The sequence below is a fragment of the Salvelinus alpinus genome, chromosome 28 (assembly GCF_045679555.1).
Source record: "Salvelinus alpinus chromosome 28, SLU_Salpinus.1, whole genome shotgun sequence".
NCBI lineage: Eukaryota > Metazoa > Chordata > Actinopteri > Salmoniformes > Salmonidae > Salvelinus > Salvelinus alpinus.
The window spans coordinates 23,967,533-23,978,282 of record NC_092113.1 but is presented as its reverse complement, the minus strand read 5'-3'; the positions used below and the strand labels follow the sequence as shown (position 1 = coordinate 23,978,282).

General features: G+C 40.7%; 1 protein-coding gene across 2 annotated transcripts; it reads right to left on the bottom strand.

Moving 5' to 3' along the window:
* Positions 1-50: 50 nt before the first annotated feature.
* On the bottom strand, positions 51-9,121 carry LOC139557467 (eukaryotic translation initiation factor 4E type 3). 2 transcript variants are annotated; one of them, XM_071372304.1, is made up of 8 exons: positions 9,052-9,121; positions 8,233-8,586; positions 6,440-6,512; positions 6,168-6,262; positions 6,010-6,070; positions 5,831-5,897; positions 1,587-1,742; positions 51-1,442 (listed from the first exon to the last, which is right to left on the bottom strand). In XM_071372304.1, exons 2-8 carry the CDS (start codon positions 8,394-8,396, stop codon positions 1,396-1,398), a joined length of 663 nt encoding a protein of 220 aa, XP_071228405.1. In that variant the 5' UTR covers positions 8,397-8,586; positions 9,052-9,121; the 3' UTR covers positions 51-1,395. The 2 variants fall into 2 exon arrangements, with proteins under 2 accessions (XP_071228405.1, XP_071228406.1); XM_071372305.1 differs by lacking the exons at positions 8,233-8,586; positions 9,052-9,121 and adding an exon at positions 6,701-6,800.
* Between the last annotated feature and the right edge of the window lie 1,629 nt (positions 9,122-10,750).

Below are 10,750 nucleotides of genomic sequence, written 5' to 3'. Positions count from 1 at the left end.
TTAAAAACAAACAAAAAACAGCACCAGAGACCATAGATAACAACAAGGCATGATTGTTTAGCATTTCATTTTTCCAACATTTCAAAATCTATCAGCAAAAATATTGATTTTACATTTTGACTGGTTCAATGTTAAAAATAAACAACTTTCAAGACTGAAACCCTTGGAAAACACAAGGCACCATTCCAAAGATTAACAATCAGTTGAGATCTCACCTTGACTGGGCGCTATAGTAAAAACGGCCAGAAAGTCCAGCTACATTATGTACGATTATTTGTTTCTTTCAACAAAAACGTCACTAATTAATGTGCTTAGTGTTTGAACATGGATGACCTGAGTCACAGAGAAGCTCATCAATCAACTACAGACACCGCATCTGATGACAATTACAACCAACAGGTTACAAAACTTAAAAAGCTTGGCAGGGAGCATGCACACACACATGCATGCTTGTGCACACACACATGACAGAGAGAGAGGGTTAGAAAGGTCTTTGGTAAAGATAAGTACTCATTCAACCCAAAGCACGGTTCATACATCATATCATTTTTTGAATTTCAAAATGGTTTTCTTTTAAAGTTTGTAGGACTTAAATTAGAATGAACCAATTGATATATGCAATTGATATTCTTCAGAAAACTGATACCCATCTAGGCGTAGTCTATATTCCTTGATTAAACCACAATTATGTAGTTTATAATAAATGAGTGCACAACTTAGAAATTAGCATTAGTGAACTGAAGATACTGTAATAGTAATCCTGTCCATTACAGTAAAAATGAAAAAGGGCTGTTGTGCATTTCTGAAACAACAATTGAGTGTTTGTACAATGACCCACTGCTAATTACCAAAACACTCAGGGTAAACTAAACTATAGCATTTATCTGGTACCACGCAGAGTGGTGATTTAGTTTTTGTAAAAAAGTTGGTGTTATTTGACAAATCTAACAACCAGTAACAGTTAACAGATTTCTTTCCCCCCCTGCCAAAAACAAACTACCAACCCCCAAAAATAAATAAACAATTAGAATGTGCAACATTTTCACATAAAACTGTATGAATAATACTGGCTTGAGGAAAATACTCTCCATCATTCTAGAATCAGGGAACAATGTAAATTCAATGTAAGATCAGGAAACTGTGAAAACAACTAAAAGGCTCTGGTAAAAGTGCACTGTTGAGATAAAATGTGTGGTTTAGCTAAATATCTTTGTATAAAAAAACGAACACTAAAGAACATGTATCAGTCATCCTAAAATGAAGCCCAGCTATGACATTTTCTGTCTGCCCAAATTGAAGTAATTGTATAACACATTTACGAAAGACAGTAGAGCTCAGAAGATTCAGTCAATTTCCAAGACCAAAAACAACAAAGTGTCAAATGTGCAAAGCTTGCTAATGTCTTGGGCGACCTCCTTCGAAGGCATGGTGCTCCTCATGTGCTGAAATAGAAACAAACACATTAATCTCATGAGTTATCAATAGGCTCATTTATAGTAAGGGAAGAGTAACGTTGTTTTGATGGGTGAACGACCATGTAATTTACTCTTGTTTTTATCATGTCATACAAGATTGAAAGTACTCACGCTTATAAAATACTGCTTTAAAAGTTATCTGTGGAAGAAGTTCATAGATCCTTCCTAGGATGTTTGCTTCGTTAGCAAAAAAGGCATTTCCATTCCAGATTTGAACAACATCTTCTCTGTCTCGAACGCTGACACTAACACCAACCACCTCATCCTCTGAAACATAACCAGAGAAAAATATATATTTCAGAAAAACATCAATACCCTTCAGTATTTTGAGGTACAATTTTACAATGGAATATTGTAAAGCTGTAAACTTTTTACATCTTTACATTTAGTCATTTAGCAGATAACCTTAATTGCTCCTGTAAGTCACTCTGGATAAGAATAAGTGTCTTGCTCAAGGGCACATCAGTAGATTTTTCACCTAGTCAGCTCAGGCATTCGAACCAGCGACCTTTCAGTTACTGGCCCAATGCTCTTAACCGATAGCCGACTATGTTATATTACAAACACACTCTGTAATACATATAGGGTATTTCATCTTATACATCCAAGTCAAATAATTAATTATATATTAATAATAACATATCCATTCAGAACAAAAATACATACCATCTAATATAAAGAGACAGATGTAAGATTAATTCGCTTTACAAACAATCAGGTAAAGCATCTTCATAAAGACCGAAAGTTGATATACAGCGTGACAACAGCAGGGTTTTTGAAGAGATTCTCACAGCAGTCTCATATGTTGTCACACATTAAGAAGGTAACATCTAGCATAACATCAGAGGAGTGTAGTTGTCATTTAATACTACCCTTCTGTTTGTGCCAAGGTTTAGAGAAATTGCTTTTGGGCTCTTCACCATCAAATCAAACTTTATTTGTCACATGCACAGAACAAAACAGATGTAGACCTTAGCGTGAAATGCTTACTTACACGCCCTTAACCAACAATGCAGTTCAAGAAAGAGGCAAGAAAATATTTACCCAATAAACTAAAGTAAAAAAATTATAAAAAGTAACAATAAAATAACAATAACTAGGCTATATACAGGGGGTAACGGTACTGAATCAATGTGCAGAGGTACAGGTTAGTCGTGGTAATTTTTACATGTAGGTAGGGGTAAAGTGACTATGCATAGATAAAACAGCGAGTAGCAGCAGTGTAAATACACTAAATCAAATAACCCGGGTGGCCATTTGATTAATTGTTCAGCAGTCTTATGGCTTGGGGGTAGAAGCTGTTAAGGAGCCTTTTGGTCCTAGACTTGGCACTCCGGTACCACTTGCCGTGCGGTAGCGGAGAGAACAGGCTATGACTTGGGTGACAATTCTTTGGGGCTTCCTCTGACACCTAGTACAGAGGTCCTGGATGGCAGGAAGCTTGGCCTCAGTGATGTACTGGGCCGTACGGACTACCCTCTGTAGCGCCTTACAGTCAGATGTCGAGCAGTTGCCATTCCAGGCGGTGATGCAACCGTTCAGACTAAAAGCAAATCCAGGAGATTGAAGTACAAGGTTGAAGGTGAATTAAATATTTCTTTGTGCAGAAAGAACAATGTCTCCAAACAGAATCTCACACACCTGTTTAATACCGCTACTAAATCCATGTAAGACGTTACTACTAGAAGGTCTGGTCGTGAGACATGCAGAGTTAGAGGGTTAGTAGGTAAACAAAACACTGGTTTATTCTGAATTGGACCCAACTACATTGGAGCAGCTACACACACAGTATGTGATTGACTCAAGACAGATAGTCACTAGCGCCACCATTAGAAATGTCCCCGGAGAGAAGATCTACTCATCACTTTTGACTACTGGACACACACACTTAGTATGTGATTGCATCAATAAATTGATGACCGTGAGATTTGCTGATTGTATTGGAGTTCAGTTAGAGGTTGTGTGATTGGTTAGTGTGATTTCTCTAGTCTAGTATAACAGCTCTTGATCAGGGTCCAATTAGGTGGGTGAAATACAACGATCTATAAAGTGCACAAGTTGCTGGATGCTAGCTAGCTAGCAAGCCAAGGATAATTACTTTGTATATAGGACATCCTCTGACCTTACAGACAGTCTAAAGCAGAGGTTACTGCATACATAGAGAATAAAGACTCATATCAGACAGGTCTCAGGTCTTCAGTATGTGATAATACTGCAGCAGGTCATTAGTATGGGATCTGGTTCTGGTAATACTGAAGCATATCATAGGTCTTGCTCCTGCTGCTGAGAAAGCAAATCTGGATGACCTTGAAAGCAGCAACCTCATACTGAGGTTGAGTCGCTACTTCAGCACTTTGATGGTCTGTCCTCTGAAGCATGGTAGTCCAGTGTCCAGCATCAGAGTAACTAGAAACACCATTGCATCCATGTAGGCCCTGACAGCCAGGTACCCCCTGACACACACCTCCATAAATCATTTGAAAGGTATGGCCTCCATCTTGCCTCCCATGATCACCACCATCTCATCAGTCAGCTTGATGTCTGGCTCCCAGCCCAGGTTACCACCAGGAGAACTCTCAAGCATGAAGCCAAAGTTGATGTGGATAAGGCATCCCTTGCTGTCCTGCATGATGTTCCTGTTGTGTCCATCTTTGATTTGTAACAAAGAGCAGCAGGGTGTAAGCAGCCATATTAGAGATGAAGTTATACCTCGCCTTCTGGAAGGCTAGAGTGGACTCGTCTTCATACTGGTTTCTGAAGTACTCATACATCCAAAAGTCTGTCTGCCCATCTGGTCACGGGATTTACAGTCTGGGATACACTCGATCACACCACACCCAGGGTCGGTAGCCACCACTCCGTAGGGAAACACAAACAGGTCCAGTCCCGCCAGTTGGAAGATGTTCTTAGACAAATGATCTGGAGAGCCAGCACGTCCTGTCTGCAGTCATCTTACTTTAAAGGTGGCGACCTGCCAGACGATCCTGCAAGTTACGTCTTCGCCCAGCTCCGCATCCTGGGAGTCAGTCTGACAACACAGACCCTTCCTCTCCAGCTCACTGACCCCACAACACTTCACCTTAAACTTAGCCAGGTACAGGGCCTTGGCAGCACTCTGTATGGGTGTTCCAGACTCAATGTCCAGTACAACGGCCTCTGGGTTACTGGGCAGGTAGCAGCCTTGTTAGACCTTGTCAAACAGAGCTTTGAGACATGCCCTCTTCCTCTCATCTCCCTTTGGGGTGAGCTTGATGATGGCGGAGACGTTGGTGATTTTGTTGAAGTAGTATTTAACTGCACCAGACTGAGAACCTATTATCTCCTCAATCATCTCCACCGACAGATCCCCGATGTTAGTCTTCATGTTCCAGATGAACTGGTGGGCCAAGAGCTGAGACTTCTGGGCCACCCACTGGATGTACTCTCTCATAGCCCATCTTGTCATAGTGCAGGACCTGAACAATCTGAGGAATGTAGAACAGGATGGCATCCGAAGGAAAGGCCCAGAAACCGTTGGATGAGCATGGCATTTCACAGAGTTATTCTGTATGGTTGACTGACTGTTACAGATACAGGTATTCTGTGTGTATCCTGTGTATTTCTTTCCTCTCCTTCTCCCCTACTCACAGGTGACAATCATCATTCCCCAATCAGTCATCAATCAGTCGCTAATCAGAAGACACCTGCTCCTTTTCTCCTACCCAATCACATTCCCTTTCCCTTGGTTTAAAAACCCTATCAGTTGTGTTCTCTAGAGCTCAATTCTCTTTGTCAATGCCATCTGTCTGTAGATCTCTTGTTTGGTTTGCAACTACATGTCACTTTGTCCCCACCTGTGAGTATTGGTTTTGTTATGGTGTTTGAGTGTTTCTTTGATAGTGGGAAAAGGGGGTAACCAGACAGGTCACCCATGGGCATACACTACCCGTAGGTAAACTTTGTTAAATACACTAGTTAGAACTGGGCGGACCACCCACTGTATTTTTGGTTAGTTAGCTGTTGAAGTAGGCTAGTCTAGCTTAGGGGTGTTTGTGGATACTTATTTATTTCCTTGGGTCCAGCTTAGCCCCTTATCCTGCTCCCCCCATTACTGTGTTTGTAAATAAACCCTGAGTGTTTGACGGTAGATATTAGTTGTCATGGTTATTTCGTTCTCACTCTGTCACTAATTTGCATGAGTTATGTTACGGGTCCCATTACCATCCCCCCCTAGACTGTCAGGCCAAAGGGATTCGTAACACTGACTCATTAGACATGACTGTACAAGCTGACAACAGACCATGTAAACCAAAACCTGCAGTTGGAGTCTGAAAAACACTGCACACATTGCACTCTCTCTCTCTTCACACTCTTACCTGAAGCACAGTAATCAGTGAATTGTTCCCCAATAGTGGCCAGCAGTAACTCCTTCCATACAGCAGGCTGGGGAAATGAAGACATTGAGTATGTAACCAATACTACACCCATTTACTCAACATGATAAATTAAATTTGTATGAATAATTAAAACATAACATTACTTGTATTGTACTTACAGTACTTTCTTTGGGTACTTTCATTTTCCAAACTCCCCCCTTTGCATTACTCTCTTCTTCCCTGGATGAAATAGAAAGACAAGAGTAAATGAAAGGTCATAGAATATAATTTACACATATGCATAGACTTATGTATGAATTAGGTGAGTTAGGCTCACCAGAGTGGTCTTCTCTCCCCTCTCATTAGGTGATAGCTACATCTCAGTGGTAGGCTGGACACTCCAGGTATATTGTTGTACACACTCCAAAAGCTCTATTCAAAAAGATGCAAGGAAAAATTGGTTCTTTACCATGACTTTCAAATTCATATTATTGCCTTATTGCTGCATTATTATTGATAAACAAAGCCATAACAAAGTACAGTACACGTATAATGATGTGATGCAGGCAGATCGTAAAACTCTCAACTAAACTAACACGCAAACCTTACCTGAACTGTTTGCACAGTGTAGATTTTTTTCAGACCTGATTCACATTCTGCTGCCGTTGTTCCTGGTAAAGATCTGGAGGAAAGATACAAACAAAACAGTGCTGAGCGATTAACTGAAATGTTCTTCGTTGACCGATGGCGTTTCTCTAGAGAGATTTCTCTCTGAGACATGTTGTCCAACTTAAGCGAAAAAACGTGGTCCTTAACTACAATGATCAGAATACATTGCGCATGCAGCTGCTTGTTTTCGTTGGTTCTTACCAAGCAAGCCTGTGGGGCCCAAGCAGTGGTATAATAAAAACTGGAGACTCATGTTAGAAAACGCCGATTCATGAAACGTCTATATCCGGGTTGCATCCGGTTTATATAGACCAACATCACATGCGCACTAGCACTCAGTGCGCACAGGGAGCAGTGAAGGCAGCGACGACGCCATCACGTATTCCAAAAACATGACAGACATTGGATGAATCTAACTTGTAAGATGCAGTGCCTTAGACGGCTGCGCCACTCAGGAGCCCAATAAGTCATAGTAAATGGACAGTCATTACCATCAATTGGTTTATTCTGTGTTACAGCACTGAACCCACATAATGCATAAAAAAAAAAAAAAAAACGAAATTGAAAACGGACTATTTTTTCAAAAACGAAACCGAACTCGTAAACACTCAGCACTACAAAACATCAATATTTAAACTAATTTATAACTCCGCATCTGGCATGATCTATCAGTCCTATATTTAAATATTTAAACTAATTTATCATCTATCTATCAGTCTTAAAATAACCTGTTTAGTTTTGTACCTATAGCAAGCCTTCCTCCCACTCTCTGTAAACAGGCCTTACTAGATAACTCAGCCAAAAGAGGTTGTGCTCAAAGCAGGTTCAAAGCAGCCAGGTCGGAGATCAGGTGTCAATCCCCTTTCCACTGGACTCTAGCCCAGCAGTAAACAAGAATGACCCCCTTTAAATTGTCTGCGTTCTCTCTTGGCCAGAGCAGTACATTGATGGATATACATAATTTCAATAAAAACACATTGAAAGGAAATATCTGTATATGCAAAATGGTAATCTATGGCCATTATTGTGACATCCATCACAATGCACATGTTTTTATTAGAAAAAAAGCTACATCTAAATTGAAACCAAGACAGAGAACAATTGCCCACATTAAAGTGTCAATGGATGGCAGTTGCCTAAACAAAAACAGACCAGCCTATGATTTGACTTTTAGTCTTGAGATTGGAAATAAATACTTTCACCACTAGGCCGATGTACCATAAAAAACATGTTTACAACAAATCAGAGGGCCAAGTGCTTTCCCCAACCCAAGGTCTTAACAGACTATGCCCCAATACAAGCACTCAGTGTTCATGAAAATAGACAAAGTCCAATTTCTGCAGGTCATGTGTACACCTCCCATAATATAATCGTATTTACAAATACAGTGAAGCGGTGATCTGAAGTTTTAAAATAAATCAAAGACTGAGTTTGAGAACACGATATATCTAATGGTGCGCATGGTATCAAATCAGCTGAGGAATAAGAAGCAATGTATCGTGATTGCGAAAACAGACTTATAGTCAAGTGTAATAATCATATAATGTATAATGAATATGTTAGTCATCTTGCCTTATTGCGGCGTTATACGCATAACTGATTGCAAGGCCTACTCCTTTGTTTTGGCAAGAAGGCTTTCTAGCTATCGCAAATGCAATTTTGTTGACACAAACTCATCCCCATGAAAGCATTGAAAGAATCGCCATTAAGTAATGATAAAATGGTGAGCTTACCTATCAAGCCAAAAAGTCCACGGAGAATGTAATGGGAGAGTGCCGTTTCCATCGTTGTTCGTGATGTTCTCCAATTCTGTTTCGTCAATATGGATGTTACGTTCTGGGGAGTTTTGACTTACTGTTTTGTTCAATTGCAGATTCGGGACAGCAGGAACTGCCATTTCCTTGCTTGTAAAAAATGATCGAGTTGATTGTTTTTAAAAGATCTCGTTTCCGTTTTGATTGTATTGGAAGTGCCTACTCTGCTGACTCATTCGTCGCTTCACTGGTCTGCCGCCACAACAACAGTAAAATGATGACGTCTTGCTGTCTACAGACCAAACGTTCTTGTCAAAAGCGGCAGGCGCGATGCTGTAGAATAGAATGGAATATAATACAATGTATTTGTTCTATACTTTTCACAGTCCAGTACACAAACATCAATACATTAAATATGTCTAAATCAACCAGAATTATCATAATATTCAATCATCAGCATCATGACCTTAATAAACATCTATGGCCAGCATGGGTACCAGTCTGTTTATCTAACATTCCATTCCTTGAACTCGATGTCATTATGCTAAAGTTTATCATGACAGGACTGGCAAAGAGTAGAATGAACTAAACAAACTGGTACTCAGACTAAAACATCTAAGCATGACATTGATATTTTCAGTGACAATTGCATCAGCCAATATAAAATAAATTGATGATCTGAATGTGTGAATGAACATTATACATGCCCTTTATATTCAAATAATATAAAATAAAATTTCCATTGTCACATGCTTCGTTAACTACAGGTGTAGACTAACAGTTTCAATGCTTACTTACTGTCCTTTCCCAATGTAACAGTATAACTTTAGACCGTCCCCTCGCCCCGACACGGGCGCGAACCAGGGACCCTCTGCACACATCAACAACTGACACCCACGAAGCGTCGTTACCCATCGCTCCACAAAAGCCACTACTAATAGGTTTCAGAGCAAGTGACGTAACTGATTGAAACGCTACTAGCGCGTACCCGCTAACTAGCTAGCCATTTCACATCCGTTACACCAACATTGCAGAATACAATAAAAAATATACTATAAAAAATTGTAACACAAGGAATAAATACACAATGACTCAATGATAGCTACCAGTACCAAGTCGATGTGTAGGGGTACGAGGAAATGGAAGTTGATATGTACATATACAGTGCATTCGGAAAGTATTCAGACGACCCCTTGACATTTTTCACATTTTGTTACGTTACAGCCTTATTCAAAAATGGTTTAAATTGTGTTTTTTTCCCCTCATCAATCTACACACAATACCCCATAATGTCTCGAGATATTTCTCCCCTGAGGTAGAGTACCTCAAGATCAGCTGTAGACCACACTATCTACAGAGAGAGTTTTCATCTATATTTTTCGTAGCCGTCTATTTACCACTGTTGCTGGATCAATGACCGTGCTCAATGAGCTGTATTCCGCCATAAGCAAACAGGAAAACTAGTGGCCGGGGACTTCAATGCAGGGAAACTTAAATCAGCATGTTACATGTGTGGGGGGAAAAAATAATTATAGACCACCTTAACTCCATACACAGAGATACGTACAAAGCTCTCCCTCACCCTCCATTTGGCAAATCTGACCATAACTCTATTCTCCTGATTCCTGCTTACAAGCAAAAATTAAAGCAGGAAGCACCAGTGACTTGGGCAATAAAAAAGTGGTCAGATGAAGCAGATGCTAAACTACAGGACTGTTTTGCTAGCACAAACTGGAAATGTTCTGGGATTCTTCCGATGGCATTGAGGAGTACGCCACATCAGTCACTGGCTTTATCAATAAGTGCATCGAAGACGTCCCCCCCACAATGACTGTACGTACATACCCCAACCAGAAGCCATGGATTACAGGCAACATTCGCACTGAGCTAAAGGGTAGAGCTGCCGCTTTCAAGGAGCGGGACTCTAACCCAGAGGCTTATAAGAAATCCCGCTATGCCCTCCGACGAACCATTAAACAGGCAAAGAATCAATACAGGACTCAGATCGAATTGTACTACAATGGCTCCGACGCTTGTCGGATGTGGCAGGGCTTGAAAACTATTACAGACTACAAAGGGAAGCAGAGCCGAGAGCTGCCCAGTGACACGAGCCTACCAGACGAGCCAAATAACTTCTATGCTCGCTTCGAGGCAATTAACACTGAAACATGCATGAGAGCATCAGCTGTTCCGGACGACTGTGTGATCACGCTGTCCGCAGCTGATGTGAGTAAGTGGCAAATGTCTACACTGGCATTATCAACCTCTCCCTGTCTGAGTCTGTAATACCAACATGTTTCAAGCAAACCACCATAGTCCCTGTGTCCAAGAACACGAAGGTAACCTGCCTAAATATCTACAGACCCGTAGCACTCACATCTGTAGCCATGAAATGCTTTGAAAGGCTGGTCATGGCTCACATCAACACTATTATCCCAGAAACCCTAGACCCACTCAATTTGCATACTGCACCAACAGATCCACAGATGACACAATC